Source organism: Vidua chalybeata, chromosome 7 (genome assembly GCF_026979565.1).
Source record: "Vidua chalybeata isolate OUT-0048 chromosome 7, bVidCha1 merged haplotype, whole genome shotgun sequence".
Classification (NCBI taxonomy): domain Eukaryota; kingdom Metazoa; phylum Chordata; class Aves; order Passeriformes; family Viduidae; genus Vidua; species Vidua chalybeata.
Genome location: NC_071536.1, coordinates 34,202,457 through 34,224,988, shown reverse-complemented (window position 1 = coordinate 34,224,988; position 22,532 = coordinate 34,202,457). Strand labels below are relative to the sequence as shown.

Genomic DNA, 22,532 nt, shown 5'->3' with positions numbered 1-22,532 from the left:
ATGATCTCAATTTTCCTATTTCCTGTTTTACTTTCTCTGAAAAATTAAAGGTTCTTTTAACCTTGCTGATGCTGACCTACCACTAATTAATTACAGGTAGTCTACAATGGAAAAGATTTGAATCATCCTTTTGGACTGTCACATCATGGAAATTATATATACTGGACAGATTACATGAACGGGTCAATTTTCCAGTTGGATTTGGTAACAAGGAATGTGACACTGTTGAGAAGTGAGAGGCCACCTTTGTTTGGGCTCCAGATTTATGATCCACGCAAACAGCAAGGTACTTATACAGTTTCTCCAGAGGTCAGTTATAAAAGGACGTTTTCCCTTAGAATCTCCAAGCATTTTGAGGTGACTGGATGAACAAAAATAGAAAAACAAATGTGGGTTGTGGCACGAGAAAGTTCCTCTCTGGAGGAACCGTTTTTCAGTCCGTTTAAGTAGAAATTGATTCTCTTATAAATACTAAAAAGTGAATCACAGCATTATTCCTGTCTGAATTCCTTCTGTGCATTCACACTGCCTTTATTTCCCTTTTTCCTTGTGTGACCAAGAGATGCTGTGCAAGTATCAATTAGAGAGGGAAACATATCTGCATTGGCTCGTAGACATAAAATATATGATTACATTTGCCTTTTCTTAAATGAGATCATAGATCCTGCCTGTATTTTTGTTTGTTTGTTTGTTTTTAATTTGCTCCCCCATCTTGGTCTCCAATCAACACTGTATGGTGCACAGGATAAAAGTAGTTTGTGAGTAGTGGAAAAATCCATAGTTGTTGCTACTTGTATCAGTAGAGAAATGAGATAAAAGCCATAAGTTTACATGGATGGAATTTAGAAAATAAAATTGCTACTCTACAGATAAAGATAAAAATGTGCTTTACTGAAGAAAACTTTGCATTCCATTTCCTACATCCAGCGTTCCTATGAGTTGTTGATTATTTATTTTCTTGCTTTAGTTAAAACATATTTCTAATTACCAGATTGTTTGTTTAGTCTGCCACCAAACATAAAAATGAGCATCAGGAATTAATATAGATAAAATACTGTTTAAAAGATGATTTTTTTACTGGTTAAATTTTCTCTTTTCTGATACTGTAGCATCTAAATTTCCTTTCCCTAAACCAAGCTAGTCTGTGTAGCACTGTGCTAAGTCAGGGTTGCTGTAACAGTGATCCTCTTTTCACAGCTGCTTTTCAGGGACTCTCTGACATTCAAAGACATATAAAAGTGTAGTTTGTTTGGGGTTTTTCTTGTATTTAGTGTGGGTTTTGTTTGGTTGGTGTTTTTAAGGCAAAATCTGGGCCCAAATCTACCCTCAAGGTGGCCAAATTTCAGAATGCTGTGCCTGATAATAGAAGATGCAGTGTTTGCTTTCAATATGACTGCTGCTTTATTTGGTACTCAGAAAATTCCTTTATTTTTCAGAAAAAAGCGACATTTAATGCAGTTGCTGTTAGCTTCCAAATAAGCTGACACCAGAGAGAGAAAGTATTGCCTCTTAGACAGTTTTGCTGAATGAGCTAAATTCTTAAGGGAGGGCATTTGGCTTGTTAATATATTCTTTGTTTGAAATTGTAATTGGGATTTTGTAAGCTAACTGCAGCCTTTAGGAACTTCCTTTTTTGTCATGCTCAGTGAGGTTGATCTTGCCATTGCTCCCAAAGGAACATAAAAATTTCTTTTAAAGAAACTATTTGTGTGTGTGTGCATGTTTTCCTTGTAAAAGAGCTCAAGGCTGAATAGTTGTACAGAGAAAACCACAGGAAACCACTTTATAGATGAGTTGTGTATTAAAGATTACACACACATCCCTCAGAAACTTTTGGCTGTGATCTTTTGAGGTGACTGCTTTGATGCTGCTGGTATTGTCACACAAGCAGAAGCTGTCACACAAGCTGGTCTTGTCACACAAGCAGAAAATGTCATTTCATTTGGGCATTGCTCAGTTCAGACTGGCATTTTTATCAGGAGGGCTTTTCCAGGATACTGTTCCAATCCTGCTTTGCTTTGTGCTTTGTGTGGGGACATGAAGCTTTTGGGATCTCCTCAAGGAGAGGTGTTTTTCATTGTCTCTCTCTCTCATGAGGCATTATCCCCTAGAGGAGGAATATTTTTTTTTTAATTTTATTTTTATTTTTTCCCTTGCTTTCAGAGCTTAGAACTCACCTTACTTTCTTAGGCTGAGTCTTTGGGTCTCTGTGCATAATAAAATATGGGAAGGTGAAGCATATTAATCATAGGAGTTGGATTACACTCAGAATATGACCCTGCAGGTATTTCCACTGCATTGAAAGGCTGGATTGCTACTTCCATGTAAATAATTCTGGACAAAGTGCATTTACAGCAGTTAAAGTAGCCTCTTTTGAAATCAGCTAATGTTTTAACTCCCCAGATTGCAAAGAAGAGCTCGTGCACCAGGCTGCTGTTCCTCATGTGTGGAGAATGATCCTAAGAGTGGGCTTACCCAATTTAACAGTACTTGAGGTTAGGTTCATAAGAAGCTGCAAATGCAATAAATACTTCAGTGTATCTCTTAGATGAAAAGATTAAACAAATGTGCATGGTTTCAATTTTTTTTTTTTTTTTTCTGAGAACAATGACTGAAATGCAATTACATTGATGGTTTAGTTCTGGACTAATTTTTTAGCTAATTAAAATGGAATTGGCCTAATTTATTCACATGCAATCAACAGGGCAGCAACTGTTTTAAAAGCTGTCAAAATATGAATACTATGATAATAGCTTTGAAAGTATTTTAAAAGCTTGGGACTACTTTAAGAATAACCATATAAAATAGCTGTTAGGAACTGTAGTCAAGGAAATTTAATTCCCCAGATACTTGATAGCTTTACAGGTTCTACCTTGTTCAATGAAGAGGCTTAACCTACTTGAACTGTGTTTTGGGAGACATTTAAGCCTAGGAGTCTCTTCAGCAAGACTGATGGGACTGAAGGTCTCATTGCACCTTCAGGTTGAAGACTGCACTTTATAAACCTTTTTATCTTGGATCTTTTTGCTTTAACTCTTGGTACTTCTAGTTTCCTTGTCATCATCCCCTCTTTTATCACTTTGCTTAGCACATAACCCACTGTGCAAGAGTTTGTCATCCCAATTATGAGGTTAAGTAGGAACTTTTCATCTTCAAGATGGACCATTTGACTTTGATCTAGTGATTTAATTTTTGATAGTATTTATTTTCAGCTTTCATTGGGCTTCAGAATCATCATGTGTTTTCTATATTTGGCTGAAATAGTCCTTTATTCTGTAAGTTTATTCTCTTTTAGTGAGCTGACAAACTCATGTATGTGAGTTTCTTTTTAATTAAATCACTGCAAATGTTTTGACTTGTGCCATGTAATTTTGGAGTCACTTTTGAAGATTGTATTTTGGTTTGTTTATTTTGGCAGCTTCTGAAACCTTTTTAAATCTTTGTGTTACTGACATCCTTTGATTTTTACAATGATGGCCCTGTAAAGATGGAGAAATTTTCAAGGCTACTTTTTCTGAAGCTTTGCTTTACCTGAGGTTTTCCAAAATTTAGACTCAAATACATTTCTTACATTTTTAATGTTTTGTTCATAATATTTCAGTTTTGGTGAGCATAGATGTAACAGTTGATTTTTTTAGCGGTTTAGGTAAAAGTCTCAGACTTGAAGTCAGGGCCTAATAATGTGTATTAAGTGTCCAGTCTAAGCTCTTTCTAAAATTGTGATCAAGCCCTCAGACTTCTCAGAGAATTCCCATTTTCCCTGGTTATACAGCTGTGTTCTTGTCATCTCACTCACACCCTGTCCAGTGAAAGCACAAGTACCACAATGGCCTTTCACATCATTCTCTATTAATCATTTTGCACAATTTTATTTAAAAGTTCAGTGGGACTTTAATGGACTGTTGACACATTTTCTTGTAAGAAATATTGTGTATGGTGGATCAGAAAAAGTATAAAAAAAGGTTATTAAGCACTGCTCAAAATTATAAGACATATTAAGGTACATCTTAAAATATAAAAATTTCCAAAATCTTAAATTATTTGTTTATTGTCTGATGTTCATTTGATAATTTTGAGATTTCCCTGCACCTGCAGGACTGGCTCTGATGGGACAGTTTAATATCCATGTTCATAGCTCTGTGAGAAATGAATATTATATATTCTATGAAAAGTGAAGTGAGGAGCTTTGAGGAGAGGGAAGCTGATAAACATTTTCTACACCTTTAAAAGGAGGAGCTGCTTTTTACTAGAACAGGAAGATGTAAAAACTGTAGCTTTAATTTAAAGGGTCAGGCAGACATGAAGTTTTGTATCTTGCTTGATCATAATCACTTCTCACCAGCAGCTGAAATCAGCAGAGCTTTGCTCATGGGAAGCTGGTTGTCCCTAGCAGTGCAGATCTGAGCAATCAGGGCATGACCAAAGTGACACAAACAGAAACTGGGACAGAAATTTGTGGACTCTCAGTGACTGAAGCCTGGTTGCCTCAGGAATGAGGTGGTGAGGATGCAGCAGCCCTTGGTGGATGGTAAAACACCTGACAGCTGTCAGTGTTTTCATGGGAACAGCTTGGGGAAGGAACAATAACACGGAAAAGCAAAGCACAGCAATGGCAGATGTGCTTAGAAAAGAGTAGTGGAATATTTGCCTGTAGTCTATCTGCCATGAATCTCTTTATACTTTTGTTTTCTCTCTCTTTTTTTCCTAATATGCATTTGTAGCCACATTGTTTTAATGTGTACAGATGTCTATTAACTTCAGAACATTCCTTTATCTGCTGTTTGATTCCTTGAAGCCTCTGCGTGCATGTAGCTGTGCCAAATATTTTGCAGTATTTGTTCCCTTCATAAAACAGGCAGATAAAATGCTGTGAGCTGATGGTGCAGCTTTTTGTGGTATTACTATTTTATTATTATTATTATTATAGAGTATTGCAACCTGTAACTAATTATGTTTAAATATCATAACCTACAATAACCAAAATATGAGAGTAATGTGCTCCTAACACAAGAGGAAAGTAATTGCAAAAAAATTCTTCATCTGTTTATGTTCCCAAAGAAAAAAAAAAAAAAAAAAGGCAACTAAAATCCCCATTATTTAGTCCTAGCGTGGCTGTTAAAGTTGCTTTTTATTTCTTTTCCCAGGTGATAATGCCTGTCGTGTTAATAATGGAGGCTGCAGCACTCTTTGTTTGGCCATTCCTGGAGGCAGAGTTTGTGCCTGTGCTGATAATCAGCTTTTGGAGGAAAACAGTACAACCTGCTTGAGTAAGATTCTTACAGAATGTCTGAATTGATGCTGCTGTTAAGGGATCAAGTCAGACCTGAAAATAAAACCAGAAAGTGTGGCCTCCTAGAGGGTCTATAAGACAAACAAATATTACTTGGATAAATATTCTAGTTTACAGTTTACAGAATAAAAAAGCTTTTCCAAAGAAAACAGAATATTAAGTACACTATTTAGGATAAAATGCATTGGAAAATATTTCAGCATATCTGATATGATAAAGTACTTAAATAGTTCACTGAAATCATTAAAAATGGATCCATAAAATTACTGTATTAAATATATATGAACAGTTTTCAGATTATTCCACTAAGTATCTTAAGAGGAAATCTGACATTGAAATGTTCATGACGAAGCTGTTCATAAAACACATCAAGCAGATGTATTTATGTATGATAGGTTCTGACACAGACTGTGCAAATATTGCTGTCTTTCATCTTTTCTTTATATATCTTCATTGAAACAATGATGAAAGTTGTTCTAATATAAGGTGGGCATTTCAATTAAAGTTCAAACTTGCCAGGTACTACAGATATCTCTTTTTTAAAATGTTTAGACTTGTTGTTTGTAACTTTCTAAAAATTTTCCCTGTTTTTTTTTAAGTCTCATTGATGTATTTCTTTGAATTAATTGTAACATTTTACGTAAGTCTCCAGGAATAAGCTCAGTAGAGATAAGTAAAGCATAAGGATTATTTCATAACATGATGAACACTATGGAGCCTACAGTGACCAGGCAGAGCCATCATTTTTGTTTTTAAAAAAGGCTATATTTTCCTTTTAGCAGAAGTAACTGGAACGGGAACTCCTCATTGGTAAGATGGAATGTAGGCATTAGGAAGAGAGGTTAGAGACTTTGAGATTGGAATGGGGAAGGTTTCCTGTTTTTTTTTTTTCCCAACACACACCACTGCCTGGCTCTTTCCAAGGACTCTGGTATTCCTCAGAGGGTCCTGGACTCATGTATGGCATTTACACATGAAGCATTCTGAACCTGATATTGAGGAGAACATCTGCCTGGATTTATTAATAAGCTTCTAGCTTGCTACTTAACTCTACCCCAGCAGATTTTTATCCTTTCTTCTCTGCCGAGTCTGTACCAGTGCATAATGCAGGTGTTTGAGTTGTTGCTTGGATACAAGAATCAGCTTTTCAGTAATCATTTCCTATCTCTAAATGTGCTCCAGAATTTGGCCAATGTCTGTCAGAATATTTCCTGCTTGCTGTTGATGAGGTATTGCAATATTTAAACTGGTATTTTACACTGTAATCGAAACACCAATTCAAAAACCAGTTTGAGTGCTATTCTGTTCAGAGTTTTTACATTTATTAAAAGTTCATTCCTTCAACCATACACTCAGATATGTGTGCCACTACAGGCTTCAGGTGGAATTACCTCAGATGCGCTGAGTTTATGTAAGGACATTTTGAAGTGTGAGAACAAGAATTGATATTTTCCTCAGTTTGGGAAGGATGTTGAGATGCTCCAGCGTGTCCAGAGGAGGCAACAAGGCTGGTAAGGGCTTGGAACACAAGCCCTGTGAGGAACCACTGAGGGAGCTGGGGGTGTTTAGCCTGCAGAAAAGGAGACTCAGGGGTGACCTTACCACTCTCTAGAACTCCCTGAAAGGTGGCTGTGCTCAGGTGGGGTCGGTCTCTTTCCCCAGGCAGCACTGACAGAACCAGAGCACACAGTCTCAAGCTGCACCAAGGGAAATACAGGTTTGGATATTAGGAAAAAGTTTTTCACAGAAAGGGTGATAAAGTTCTGGAATGGCTGCCCGGGGAGGTGGTGGAGTCACCATCCCTGGCTGTGTTTAAAAAAGCCTGGATGTGGCACTGGGTGCCAGGGTTTAGTTGAGGTGTTGGGGCTGGGTTGGACTCAATGATCTTGAAGGTCTCTTCCAAACCAGTGATTCTGTGAATTCTGTGAACTCTGTGATGTGTATGTATGTATGGGCAGTATTGCATTCTGGGTGTGTCAAGCAGATAAAGAGATGTTCTTGTTGGTTGTTTTCCCCAGTTAAAGAGGGAGAGGTGCTGCCCCAGCTGTGCAAGGCAGAGCAGTTCCAGTGCAGCAACAAGCGCTGCATCCAGGAGCGCTGGCGCTGTGACGGCGACGACGACTGCCTGGACGGCAGCGACGAGCACTCGGAGATCTGCTGTACGTAGGCACTCTCCTTTTATCCCACAATCCATGCTTGACTTCAAGGATTGCAAACTAAACCATGCAGCTAAACTCAAGCAATCACCCTGCAGCCGTTCCTGCAAATTTTTCATTTCCTTCTTTTCCTACGTGCAGTAATGACAGCCCTTTCAAATCTCGCTGGTGCACTCGTTGCGTAGCACAGTGCCAGAGCAGTCCTCTTTTGGGGTTGGCATTGTCATTCCTGATTCTTTAAATATTGGTGGTTTTTGCTTTGTTTTCCACTATTTCTAACACGGGTCACAGAATAAAAGCCGATGGGAGAGAATGGAAAAAGGGAGCCAGGCTCTTCTTGGTAGTGTCACTAGCAGGACAAAAGGTAATGGGCACAAACTGAAAAGCATTAATTTTATCTAAACATCTGAAAGATAACACTTTTTTACTGTCAGACACTGGAATACATTGCACAAACTGGTTGTGTTGTTTCTGTCTGTGGAAATGCTTGAAACTTCTATGGACATGATCCTGAAAAACCTGTTCTATCTGGCCCTGCTCAAGTAGGGGATTACACCAGGCGATTTTAGCAGGTCCCTTCCAACCATGAAAATTTCTGAGCTTGTATAATGCATTTCTTAAAAAAACACCCAAAAATCCTCTGGAAAAAAGGAAAAAAAAATCAAACAAAACCAAAAAACCCCACAAGTAATCAAACCAACAAAGTGAATAAACTACCTACTCCCCAAAACTCCCCAAGAAAACCAAACCAGCAACAAAACCAAAACACAAATCCCTACACAACTTGGAGTATTAAATTAATGTACGTTGTCTTCAAAATTACCCTTTTACAAGAGATATATATTTTTTAGCTGTAGAGGAGTTCCACTGTTGAAATGAAAAATAATAGAAAATGTACCAATTATGTCCCTGTCATTTCTGGAAGGTTCTTAAGTTGCCTACTTTAAAATTAGTGTCGCAGCACTGAGAATTCTCTTCCTTACTCTGTTTGTCGCAATGCTTTCTATTTCTGTCCTTAGATCATTTCTCTAAACCAAATCTCCTTTACTGAAATGAAAGTACAATGTTTCTCCCAAGCAGTTGTAGACATGAACACTCTTCTGCTGTGCAGTATTGTTCTATGTGTCTGAAAACTCTTTTCATAGTCTCTCTTTCTTATCTTTTTGAGACCAAACAACTCTAAACTGTCCTGGGTTTTTGTTAGTTTTTTGTTTGTTTTTGTTTTTTTTTTTTTTTTTTTTTTTTTTTTTTTTTGATTATGGCAGGTTTTTTGGATTTCATTGCTCTTTTCTGAAGTGATTCTAGGGGTTGGATGTCCAAAACTGGATGTGTGTATTTCTGCTGAGGCTTTTGTGAAGCTGCTTAGGCTGAAAGAATGTGTTTGTGAAGGGTGATTGTTTATTCATCCTTGGGTAAATCTTGCCTGCTTCACATGGGCCTGAGTCTGCTGATACAAAGGATCTTGTGATCCTCTGTAATGCCTAGACCTTTTGCCATGTGGCTGTTAAATTGCTACTTTTGGATGTGTTTTGTTTCATTGTGGGTTTTTTTACAGCATTTATGTATTTTGGTTGCTCCATGTGGTAGTCATTGCTGATTTCAGTAATCTTTTTAAAAATATTTTTCTTGTCCTGACTTGTAGTGCTTACTCTCATTTTGTTTTGAAACCAGCATTTCCTGCACTTAAAATAAGGAGCTCAGCTAATAAAGACAGTGAGAAGGAAAATCTTTCAGCAGATTTGACTTGATTGTCTTTTAAATTAGTGTAAGAAAGACCAGTTCATTGATCAAAGCTTGTAATTCTCTGAGGATTTATACAAATATAAATGTAATAATAACCTGGTCTTAAATCTGAATGTGATCTATAGTTTACATGCCAGTGTGATAACATTGATCTCTTCTCAGCAGTTGCCATAGTAACTCCAATAGTTCTTTATGAGTTTGAAATATTTGCAATTATCAGTAGAATACACATTACTAAATATATATGAGCAAAAGCTTAACGACCATTTAAAGCAGTATCTATGTCAGGTATTAAAGTCAAATTAAAAAAACAAAATCTTCAACTTGTGATTTTATTACTTGGATGCTCCCAGTTTTGTTCTCCAGTCACATTGCAGACTTTGGAAGTACGAGATTTGGGACACCTTTCTGCTCAGATTATTAATTAATCTCTGCTTCCTGTGCTTCTGCACCCTGCACACAAACCAGGGTTCATGTGTTTTTGATATCATCCTCGCTTTGTGTCATCCTCAATTGCAAGAATAGGCAGAAAGGTCAAAGATAAAAGCTACTGAAATGTCAAGGATAAGCCTGCAAGACATCTTTTCATTTTAGATACCCTTTGTTTCCAGATGTATGTTAAACTTTAAAAAAGAGCCTGCGAATGGCTGAGTAGGTGAAAAATAGCTGGAGATTATTTTTAAGCAGCGTTTGGAACCATGTGCAGTTTACTGTTCTTGTCTAGATTGAGATGAGCAAGACCTGCTAATAATAGATGTTAATAGCATGAAAGAAGGCAGAACATAAACACTTACTACAGTTGTAAGAGCAGGCCAATAGTATTTACATAAATCCTGTGCATTCAGCTTCATTCTTTCCATGAGAATTGGTAGCCAGCAAAAACATGTTTGAGAGATACCTTGCTCACTCCTGAATACCAGATTTTTTTTTGTTAGTTTTACACCGTGTTGCATATTTCACTTTTTGACACCTACAATTTCATGGTGAGTAAACAGCAGATCTATATGTGGCCATTGACAGTAATGTGCCTCATTTTAGAAGCATTTTATGACCTGCCCAAATCCCTGCTCACTGTGGTATCATATTTTGGATCTGCACTTAGCAGCTTGCAGCTGTTCTCTTTGGTGTTTTCCTTTGTTTATATGCACTTTAGTTTGCAAACCTCATCACACTGCCCAAATGTGATTAAGAACATGTTTCTTTAAGGAAACAGCTCTATAAACTGCTGCTATCTTCTATCACCTAATAGAAGAGGATCCCCATATTGGCATCTTTACTAGATACTATTTAATTTATGACTGAAGTGCTGCAGTGTTTGTAATTGACTGGTTTGCTGAACAATCTTTATGTCATGGTAGCTATACGTACAGGATAACCACACTAACTGCATCACTAGGGAACAGCATTTAATGGGTTTTTTCACAGATTTCACAGCTGTTTTTCTCAGGTTATCTTCTTAGGGAAAAAAAAAACCTCTGTTTTTTTCTCCACAGTCAATCACAGCTGTCCTGATGATCAGTTTAAGTGCCAAAATAATCGTTGCATTCCCAAGAGGTGGCTTTGTGATGGAGCTAATGATTGTGGTAATAACGAAGACGAATCAAATAAAACTTGTGCAGGTAAAAATTTTACTTGGTTGTGCAAACAGGTTCTCTAACTTCAGTTCCATGAACAGTTCAGGACTGATTTGAACTGAACTGAATCAAGCTGGTGCTTATAATCTGATTATTGATGTTTTAAATGAATTCAGATTTTGATGCCACCAAGGCTGGAATGCAAATTATATTTTACTTAATCCATGTGCTTGGCTGTGCTTTCCAATGTTATTCAGCTCTTAATCTCTCCATATGGGTCGACTGCCAAAGCAATGCTCAGGTACAAACTCTGAGGTACAAATCTTTTTTGGCAGTTAGAACATTTTTTATTAACGTGCTGTGATGGGTGCCACGTCACCAGTAAATTTTATTTTATGCTGATTTAGTTTATACATAATTAGTTATTCAGTTTCCACTTGATGCCTTGAACTTTTTTTTCATTTCTGAATTATTAACTGGTGAGTGGGTTTTTAAGGAAATAGCAAGATGAGCATTGTTTACTGATTCCACTGTAGTAAATCATGGAATTCCCAAATCTGTCCTTTGCTTGTGTGGAAGTGATGTTTAGTGCTTGCTGTCAGAGTACTCTAAACAAGCATTAAATCTCAAATATGCAACATGCCAGCCATCAATAAGCTGATGAGTGTTTTGAACTGAAGTGCAGTGCAAGACCACACACATTGTGTATTAAACTATTCCCTGTTGCCTTACTGCCTTGATATTCTTTAATATCCAGCTGTTTGCTTGTAGGGTGAGAGTCTAATTTGAGGACCATTTTTTAAATCCTCTGTCAGTTGGCAATGGATCGAATTTTGTATTCTTGTTTTTCCATTTGTTCCTGCAGTGGCAAACACAGTTAATGTTAAAAAAATTACTTTGAAATATTTTAAACTTAGATTCCTCTTTTGTGTTTTGAGCTACGTCTCTGAATAAAAAGGAAAATGGTAGTTGAAAATAACAAATTAAGAAATATTGTTTCAGCCACTAGGGTTTTTGACATATCAGCCATTTTTTTTAAGGTGTAGAATAACATGGAGATGAACTCTAAAAGCTTAAATTTGGAATCAAAATCTATGTTGCTATCTCTGGCATTGTTATGGGTTCAAATTTTAAATAAAATTATACATAATGACAGTTTTCTATGTTAGCTTTTTAGTGACATTTTACAATTCATCAGCTTTCAAAGTAATTTCTGTAGTTACATATTACATAGCACAAATTCTTTTAGTGATCCTTATTTCTTTAGGAGAAAGACATGCATTGATTCCTTTAATGGATGATTGCAGTCAAGTGTTTGCAAAGGATTCTAAGAACAGTGAGACCAGGCCCATCACACACAGGCTAATTCCCATTTTCCTTTGTAAATACAAAATTCACAAGATCATTGTTCATGGTGTGGAGTACAGGTTGTTAATATCCCAAATTGTGGGCATTTTTATGACCTGATCTTTGTTTATTTCAAGCATTAGTGCATATCAATTCTCTTCTTACCACCTGGTTTTGCACAATTATATCTAGAATTTCATGTTATTTTATGAGGAAGAAACCACTAAGAATTCCACAGAGCGGAGGTAGAACACAGCCCTGCAGATGACCTCAGTTTTCTCTGAAATCAAAGGAGGTGAATGATGTTTAGTCAGAGGAGGGGAAAGGTGCAGCAGGCCAGGAGGTGCCCTCCAGCCCTGCAGCTTCTAAAATCAGACACCCACCAAGAGGTCTAATGGATCTAGTCCATTTCCCTTGTATTTTTGGAGTGTTTTGTCTTGACAGCAAGAACTTGTCAGGTTAATCAGTTTTCTTGTGGGAATGGACGGTGTATTCCAACGTCGTGGCTGTGTGACAGGGAGGATGACTGTGGAGATGGAACTGATGAAATGACATCCTGTGGTAAGTGGAATTTTGTTTTGGGGGGGAAAGGAAAAATTCTTCTGTAACACGTAAAACATGTAGGGATCTCTTGTCAAATGAAATGATAATACAGTTTCTGAAATGGCAAATAGAATTTGTTTGGTTGATAAATAAACCCAAAGCAAATGCAGCATTTTCTATTTAATGAGTTTTTAACTACAATACCAAATATGCAGATCAATCAAGACTTTTTTAATTTACAGCCCATTATCAAATGCTGTCACCCTCAAAAATTGCTCTTTATCTCTGCCACATACCTCTCCACATGGGCCTCCTCAGCATATTCTAGATGTCAATAAAATCAGCTTGTTTTAAGCCTCAACAGAAGTATATTTGATCTTGTATTTTTCAGAAAAAAAAAAAAAATTCTTGGTTCTATCATGAGAGTATCAGCAGCTGTGCTGACTGCTGCTTTGCTGAGATACTGCAGAGAGGGGTGTGCTCTCTCTAATCAGCTGCTTCCAAACAATTAAGGATTTTAATAGTCACTTGTTTTGCAGGGCACTGGTAACTGCTGTGAGTCTGAGAGCACAAGGGTCAATGAGCTGTCTGCAGATGCAGAATCACAGAACATGATGTAGAATCACAGGGTGGTTGGGGTTGGAAAGAACCTTAAAGATAATTTTTTTTTACCAACCCCTTGCCATGGGCAGGGACACTTCCCACCAGGCCAGAGCTCCATCCAAACTGGCATTGAGCACTTGCAGGGATGAGGCAAAAAAACAAAGTCTTCACATGAATAAAAAAATAATAATATTAGTAAGGTAGACTTCTAATGGCCTTGCTTCAGATCAAGTAAGTTCAGTTGTATACAGAGGTAGGATGAGTGACCAGGAGATTTGTATTTTTCATTCTCTAAAGTTCTAACTCTCAGTTTAATGGCACAGCATTGACTCTCAGTGCTAGAAGTTTCTCTGCCTCTACCTCATGTTCGCAGGCACATCAGCCACACACAGATGTTACTGGCACCTTTGGAAACCCTTCCTGTGAGCTTTGTTCCGTATCCTCTCAGCTGACCTGGGATATTTCTTCAGATCTTTTAACCAGGATTTATGTCACTGGCTGTTTTTCTGTGTAGCCAAACTTGTTTCATGTTTTAGCATGTTGTTTCATTATCCTCAAACACTGGCTGTGCAAATATGGTCAAATATTTCATTTTTCATCCTGCCCCATAATTTGATCACTAATGGGCATGCTAATGGCATTTACTTATGTGTTCTGTTTAGTGGGACATATTTCCTTCTATTAAACTGTTTAAAATTCTTGTATTCATAAGGACACAAGAGAGAAATGAGATTGGTGTTCTGGTTTGAAAACAAAACCAGTGAGAGACTCCAAGTCAGAAATACATTTTATTAGGAAAAGTGAAAAAGAAAACAAAATACATGCAATAATAGAAAAGAAAAACCACTGACAGAGACAGAATACAACCTGACACCCTTTTTGGTCAGGGTATTGGTAGCAGTCCAAATTGGAATGGCAGCAATCCTCCTGGAAATCCAGCAGAAAACGCTGAGTCTGGTGTCCCCAAAACCCAGATTATATAAATAAGAATGCTTGGCTCCTCCCTCTGGGTGGAGCATCTCACAATGGAATGTTCTAGTTCTTATCAGTCATGCAGTGACATTCAATAGTCCATTATCAGCAGATGTCTCCCTGGAGGGAAAATTGGTTGTGGAAGAGATAAGGAAAAATTGCCCAGTTAACAGAAGATAACTGCCATACAGATGGCAAATGGAACACATCTTGCCTTTCAAGTGGGGACAGGTGTCTACACTGTGGAGAGACCTCACGGGGAGCTCGAGTCACCTTTCCTCATTTCTGTGTCTCCAGGGCACTCAGGACAGGGCTGGGTGTGGGTGAGCTGCAGGATGTGCATCTCGTTCTGTGAAGTAGGAAAGGACCATGGGGACAATGAGGGGAAGTGCTGGGTGTCCTCTGGGATGTGAGCAGGAGCTGTGGCTAATGAAGGCTGGGGAAAACTCTGCAGATGCTACAAAACATTCTTGGAAAGGCTGTGCTGGGCTGGGGGGTCGTGAGCTGGCTGCTGCTGGTGGTAGTGAGGGTAATCATAATTCATTTTAATCAGTTTCTGTCCCTTTGTACACGTGAACATAAAGAAAATTAAGTCATGGAGGCATTCATGTATGGAAAAGAGGAAAATTACATTTAATGAATGAGCTAAATTTGTGGAAAAATTGCTTGAAAAAGCAAAATTAAAAGTTGCTTCCAGCTTTGCTTGAAGCACATGGGGCATATATTGTGGCTAAGCACTATCTTCAATGGTAGCTTTTTTTTCTTACCCGTTTCACTTTTGAAGCAGGATAGTCACCTCTGTTCAATTAAGTTCTTGGTGTTCTCTGTGTAATTTTTAAATAAAAAAATTATTTTATTTTAAATCTGTTATTAGATTCAGCAGGTTTGGTTTAGTGCTTCATCAGAGTGCAACTCTTTTTGAGCCAAAACATTGTGAGGTTCAGAAAAAACAAAGTTGTTTCAGTACTCATGCTAAGAAAGTCTTATATTTATGTGGCATGTTTTAAAAATTTAGAAAACTCTTCAGTATTTCCCAGAGTGTTTAGCAATTTAATAATAAATACACACGTCTACCTATGTCATTGGATTTAGAAGAAAAGTCTGAAAAAATTCAAACTATATTTAGTTACTCTATTCAGAAGCATATTAGATAATTATAGAAACAAATATGTGTGATCAATACAGATAATTCTTTGTGAGTAATAATTTCTCAGATTTCTACTGCTTTACTGGAATGCTGGGAGGAATTGCTTGTGAAGGCTGACATTTTAATTTTGTATTTTATTATGCCAGTGTAGAGTAACTTTATTTCTTGGCTGTTCTTTAGCTTGGTACTTAACCTTCCCATTTTATAGAGCTCCATTTCCTGTCTCTTCCTGGCAGTGTTGTTGCAATTGGAGATCCTCTCTGTAAATAAGCACATAGAAAATAGAGTTTGTATCAGTCATCAAGCTATGGTTAGTCTTAAATATTGTCATAGTGGGAAAAGCAGCCTTGGTCTGATGGGATTATAGGACCAGACCATTTATCACAGAAGAATGAATTTCATGTTGATGAAAAGTAGGGTTTGGACAGTATTTACAGCTTGAAGCCATTTTATCTTTTCTTTTTGGTGTCTCACCTTTTTCTCCACTCCAGATTAAATACCTGGAAGGTGCAAATGATTGCTACACACACTTGTGTATTCTATGCATATAGGAAGGTGACAGAATGCTGCTGAAGAGGATGTTATGTTAAATAGTTTTTATTTCTTTTTGAACACTTTCACAGAATTCCCAACATGTGAGCCACTAACTCAGTTTATCTGCAGAAATGGAAGATGCATTAGCAGCAAATGGCTCTGTGATTCAGGCAAGTATCAAGTCCTCTGTATCTGAAGTGAATATGAGGGATATCACATAAATATTGCTTTGATGTTCTTTTTTTCTGAGACTCATATTGACTTGTAAGTGGCCAGAGAATAAATAAAGTATTTCAGAATTACTGATATGGCCTAGAAATCAGCAACACTGAAGGTTCAGATAAGGAATGAGGCATTGGGTACCGTAATAGGTACAAATATTATATTATGTAGAATGAAGCATGATGATTCATTACTAAAAAAAAAAAAAAAAAAGGAAAGCAAAGCTATTGCTTATGAAAGTATTTTCTGTTCTTAGAAAACAACATGATTTTGGTGACCAATATATCTGATTTTTTGTTTTTTATGGACAAGTTCATTTAAATAAATAGCATCCCTGAGGAGTGAAGGCCAGCAAAACTTTACAATGTGTTTAGTTCTATTGGCTGGAAGAATACATATTTAAATGTTAAAATGAATCTCCTCTCAGAGCTTGTGGTGTGGGAGTGATGTTGCTCCAGTCCTAATAACATTGGGTTGGTCCAAAGCATTTGGTGTTTCTATAATTTTATTTGTCTGCCTGGAATTTTTAGCTGTAAGTGGACAAATTCCCAAAATTGTCACAGTGTGCTGATGAATTTCTGTGCATGGAGACCCTTTAGAGTGTACCTAACATATTTATCTCCTTCCTCCCTTGATGAGCACGATCAATTTACGGGAATTGCCTTAAGACTGCTGTAATGACTACAACATTAGAGTAATGAGACACTGCAGTCCATGATTATTTATGTGCTTTTTCCACTTTGCACTCTTGTAAACACATGGAAACAAAGTTTAATAATATTGAAATTTATTAGGTTTTCATTTTGGTTTATATGAAGCTGTTTGTGTCTGTGATTAACTGTCTTAGGTTATCACAGAGAATAAAGTAAACCAACTGTGTTTGAAAGCCTGTGTAGTCACACACAGCTAAAGAAATTAAGAAAATCTACAGGCTTTTTATGCTTGCTGCTGTCTCTGATTGAATAACTGAGTAAGGTGTTAGACTATCCAAAATTACTGAGTTGAGGGCTGTTGGTAAATAAGATTTAAGTTACTACGTGCATTCGAAATAATTTGATACCTGTGCGCAGAAATCATACTACTTTATTTAATGGATTTTTTTTTTCTCTTGCCTTTTTCAAAGTGATTTTCCCTCCTTACATATTTTGTTCAGAAATTTTATATTTTAAAATATTTTAAAATGTTGTTTGCAGATGATGACTGTGGTGACGGCAGTGACGAGCTGGGCTGTGTTCACTCGTGTTCTGCTGATCAGTTCAGGTGTCAGAATGGCAGATGTATCCCAGGGCACTGGGCATGTGATGGTGACAATGACTGTGGAGATTTCAGTGATGAAACCAAAACAAACTGCAGCAGGGAAGGTTAGATTTTATTTTATTTTATTTTTTCTTCCAAGTTTTTAATATTTATAAACACAGAGAATAATTTGTTTTAAATACCTGACCTTCAGCCAATGCACAAAGAGGAGATGCTTTTAACCTTGGTAAAGGCTGGAATGGGAAATATGTCAAGTGCAATGTGATAATACAGAAGTGTATCATGAAGAGGAATGCATTTAAAAACAGAACAGAGAGGTATTACAGAGAGAAAAGTTTTACAGTTTTACTTCAGTGAATTATACTAGATGTGGTGTTTGTCTTATTGCAGAGATGCGTGCTGTCTAGGTTAAGAGACAGTAAGAACCATTCTTTAAGTTATTATTGATATTTTCTGGTTTTTTCATGCAGTGGAACAGTAATACTCCCATTTTTGTGTGATGCAAGTCTTTGAGTTTGTGGGGTTTTTAAACATAAAAGCATTTTAACAAACTACAGTCCTATTTAAATGCCATACGTTGTATTTATTTGACTGGGGAGAGAAAGGAAGGATGCTCATGGCAAAGGATAAAGAATAATCAGATCAGAATGACGGAATATCTTTCATATTTTCTTCCTAATGTTTTTTCTGCAACAAAGTAATTGTACACAATGTTATTCGTCCCTTTTCATAACTTTATATTTTAAATCTAGTTGGATACCTCATACAAATACACGAATTATCAGAATGCCATATTAATTTTATATATTCACAAAAGTAATTTTTATCTATCTCTATCAAAATGATCAGTCTGGAACTGAACAATCCACTTTTACCCCTGTCATTTCCATTTTAAATTTAAAGTCTTGCTCTAACCTTTTACAATAGAATACAAGAATGCTGATTATGTAAGAAAAAAACCCAACAAAGTAATGTTAAATAAAATAAAATGTATATTTATAAGTAGCTATAGGAATTGATTCAAATAATGCTTCTTGGTACAAGCAGGAAAGTATAAGTATGCCATTACTTTAAAGTTCATGTTATTGTTGTTAGTACTTTATTAAATAACAGAAATACAGTTGTAATAGCTTGAGAAAAGAAAAGCAAGAATAAAATTGAAATGGCCATAAGCTAGAAAATGCTTAGAGAATTATGTATGTGATGAATAATTAAAATCTCCCAGTAATTATTGTTTGAAGCAGTCAGCACTGATTCCAGGGCTGCACTGAGTGAAGCCCCTTTGCTGTGGAGTTGGGAACAGCTCCAGCTGCTCCTGCAGTGCTGTGGCAGCACAAACCAGGCAGATGTGGGGGCCTTGCTAGAGCACAGGTGGGACCTTTCAGGTTCTGTGCATTAGGAGCTGGACCTTGTTGGGTAAAAAAGGAGAATGAGGAAGGATGAGGGAAAGCAGCTTGAGGATTAAGCACAGGGTTTATGCAACACCAGGGAAATTTCACTGGCCTTGTTCCTCCTCCTTATACCTCCAAACTCCTTCCTGTCTAACAGATGTGAAAAAAGGAAATAAAAATCAGTATTGTGCATGTGCAGGCGGGGGAGTGAAGGAAGTGAGGAGGATAAGAAAGAGTTTGTCTGAAGCTTGTGTTGGAGTGATGAGTTATAGCATGGAACAGGGCATTTTGAGTGTTATGCTTGGGAACTCTGATTTTGAGCTGGGTTAGGAAGAGGATTCTAAGCCAGTGTAGACTTGGAATGGAAAAAATTTCACACAAGCAAATTCTTCAATGTAATTCTTATTTTTCTAAGAAACTCCCTCTCCTGGAAGGTGCAGTGGGAGGGAATTTCAGTGCAGTCCTGACGGGAGCTGCGTTCCGGAGCTGTGGCGCTGCGATGGAGAGAAGGACTGTGAGGATGGCAGTGATGAGAAAGGCTGCAATGGAACTCTGCGGGTGTGTGATGAGAAAACAAAGTTCTCCTGCAGGAGTACAGGTAAATGCATCTTCCTCTCACTTACTCTGTGTGTGTCTGTGTGAGTTTGTGTTGTTTCATCACATATCTACTCTTTAAATTATGCTTAATACTAATGAGGTGGGGTTACCCATTGTATTCCTACCAGGAAAATAATATTGATTTACACATCCTGTTTTCTGATTTACAATATGAAATGGATGAGTTTTGAGATTACTTAAAGCTGAAACCACTCTCTATGATAGTACATCACACCAAATACTTAAATAAAGCATTTAATAGTACTCCAAAGTTCAGGTATTTTCTTTTATTTCCCTTTTCTGGCCCTAGAAATAAGTTGAATTAAATGGTATAAAGTACCTTGAATACTGTGAAGAATTAGAACTACAGCACTGGAAATTTGAAGTGCAGTATTGGAAGAAAAATGCATTCTTTGATTGTGTTTATTTTTTTTTTTTTCTCTAAGTATATTACACTAAATGATGGGATAAGAATGTGGCAATCATTGCATGAGGATATGCAATGATATAAACAATAATGTTTAGATTGAACTTTTTAAAAGGGAAAGTCCAGTTAAAGAAGAAGTTAATATATATTAGCACAGTATTAATATTTTTGTGATTTCTATGAAAACTTTGTGTGATATTAGGGTTAAAACAACTTTCACAGCAAGCTAAGATTTCCCAACTACAGCTGCCATAATAACAGGAAATAGCAAGGAGTTAAATTCAGCATAATTGTCTGAATGAGGTTTTTTTTTCAACAGAGAACTAGAACCCCATTTCAAAGCCCACAATCCTACATACTTCTCTTGGTTTGTAGTCAGGTTAAAGGAGGGCACTGTCTCAGTTTACAGGGTCAAAGGAGACTTCTCTGGCAGTCACATAGAAACAAAGCAAAACTAAAAATTTTCATCAAAAATTTGCTAAATTCAAGGGTATGCAGCTTTGATTTGAAGGAAAATGCAATCATGCTTTTTTGTTGTGTGGAAACACTACTGGAAAAATCAGTTATGACAGTCATCATCTTCTCTTTTGCAATATTCCTTCCTCCTGAAGGGGCAAAACTGCTGTTCTGGAGGAGGCATGTAGTAATGCACTGTAGCAGAAAACAGCAAAAGCAAATTTTTGTTTAGCTACTTTTCCATTTGTTCCATGTGGTTTGGACAAAGGAGTAATATGAATTTATGAGAAATAGTTACTGGAATGTTTCAGAAGAAGTGTAATTTTCTCTGTGCATGATTCTAAAGAAATAATGCTGTCTGGCTTGTGCATTTATGGCAGCTGTTCTGGTGAGGAGGCACTGGCTAATTGTCCCCTCAGAGACTGCTGGGTGGTGACATCTGATACAGAATGTGATGGCTCTGTGTGTGTGGAGGGAGCTGAAACAGCCAGTTCTTCAGGAGGGAAGGGGCAGCTGGTGAGAAGAGTAATAGTGAGATGGTACTGCCCATTTTTTGCTTATTTCTTTTCATTTTATGTCTGTAAATAGTAGCTGCAGGGTCTTTCCTTACTGTGGCTTTTGTGGCTTTGGTCGATGTGTCACAATGCCACAGGCATGAGTGCCAAGCTACAAAACCAGGATTTGCCAGCATTCAGCCAAAAGGGAATTTTCTGCTTACAGGGATGGTGATCTCAAGAACCCATCATACCCAGCTCCTTTTCCAATATTCAGTTAAGGACCTATGCAGAGTGTATTCTGTATTCTAAAACTTACATAGATGGCTTTTTGTCTTTTGCCTTTAGTAGTTAACATTAAATTCCTAACAAGTCATTTGACTCCCTTTAGATATTGAATGGCTTATGGGTCCCTAAAAGCGTTATTTGTTGAAAAAACAAATACTTTTCTTCTCTCCTTGCATATCTTCCATTTCTGTTTTATGTTTTTACATCTCTATTATTTTGGTTGGTCTTGCTGGAACTGTCCAGCCTGGGCAGTCCTTGAGCTGCTGTGTCCAAAGTCAGCCAAAATGCTGCAGGGTACTTGAGCTACCAGATTTCAGAATTGTTTTTCTAATTTTTTTTTTAAAATCATCCCATGTTTTTTTGTAGTGATGTGTGATGGAAAATATACTGGAGGTTGTGTAGCAGTAGGATGTGAGAAGCAGTCATTACCTGACTGGGATTGACTACTCTTGGGCTGCTGCTAGCCAATTATCTTCTGGTTTTAAATTAGATTAGGCTTCTTTTAAAGTAGACTAGATTAATTTAAATTGTACAAAGGTCCAACTTTCTATTTTAAACTCTGATTCTGTCCTCCAAAAATTATTACAGGCATGTACTTCAGCTCAATTTTATGTACTACATAAATCTATGCTTTTTATTCCATCTCGCTACTTTTCAGCTAGTAGTGCTGCACCAAGAGCAGAATCTGTGCAATCTCACTTAAAATGTCATCTAATTACTCTAGTGATCATAATAAAGTACTTCTGTGAAGAAAAATGCAAAAGAGCCTTGAATGCTTCAGTTTAGTAAGCAGTACATCTGAGTTGTAACACTTATTCATCATACTGTTCTTTTTTATTTTTCAAGTAGCAGTTGATGGTATCCTACCATTTTGGATGCTACTCTGTGGACTATTTTTTTTATACTTTCCTTATTTTTTTTTTTTCTCTCTTACATGTAATAATATATTAGAGAGGAAAAAGATTTTGAGGAAAGAAGCAGTATTGGTTTGGAATGGAAAATAAGGAATGTACAGAGAGGAAATCAAATCAGTGGGTGCAGATCACAGTGATGCTGGAAGAATATAACAAAAGCAGCACTGGTGCTGTCTGGATGGGGATTGTCAGAGTCCAGATTAGATTTGTGACCAAAGAACCTGGTGCTGAGGAAGACTGGGAAGGAAAGGTTTTCTAGAAACATGATGAGGAAATTGGTAGCATTTTTATTCTTAGTTCATGGCCACATTGTTTTCTGTGGTATCACCTCTCTTGTTCTTCCTTAGGCCTGGGTTTTTTGGCTTTTTTTTTTTCCTTCTATCTCATCCAGGAGTCATTTATAAACATCTGTTTTGTACTAAAATCTTTAAATTGAGAAATGACCACATTTTTGAAGCAGTGTGATTCAGTCTAAGTCCCATAGGTATTCTACAGGACAAATGAGATCACTAACCATCACAACATTTTGTAAAATGTGTCAGGTTGGAACATTCTGTAATGTTGATGGGATCAAGAT

The 22,532-nt window shown here is 37.1% G+C and overlaps 1 protein-coding gene across 1 annotated transcript in view; it reads left to right on the top strand.

Annotated features, from left to right (window-relative positions):
- LRP1B (LDL receptor related protein 1B) overlaps nt 1–22,532 on the top strand; it is a 632,825-nt gene that overhangs the window by 418,087 nt on the left and 192,206 nt on the right. Inside the window, exons 14-21 of the mRNA XM_053947419.1 lie at nt 97–286; nt 5,145–5,267; nt 7,309–7,449; nt 10,683–10,808; nt 12,555–12,671; nt 15,999–16,079; nt 17,325–17,492; nt 19,195–19,377. Of these exons, the coding sequence (XP_053803394.1) occupies nt 97–286; nt 5,145–5,267; nt 7,309–7,449; nt 10,683–10,808; nt 12,555–12,671; nt 15,999–16,079; nt 17,325–17,492; nt 19,195–19,377 (1,129 nt within the window). The remainder of the gene's footprint in view (nt 1–96; nt 287–5,144; nt 5,268–7,308; nt 7,450–10,682; nt 10,809–12,554; nt 12,672–15,998; nt 16,080–17,324; nt 17,493–19,194; nt 19,378–22,532) is intronic.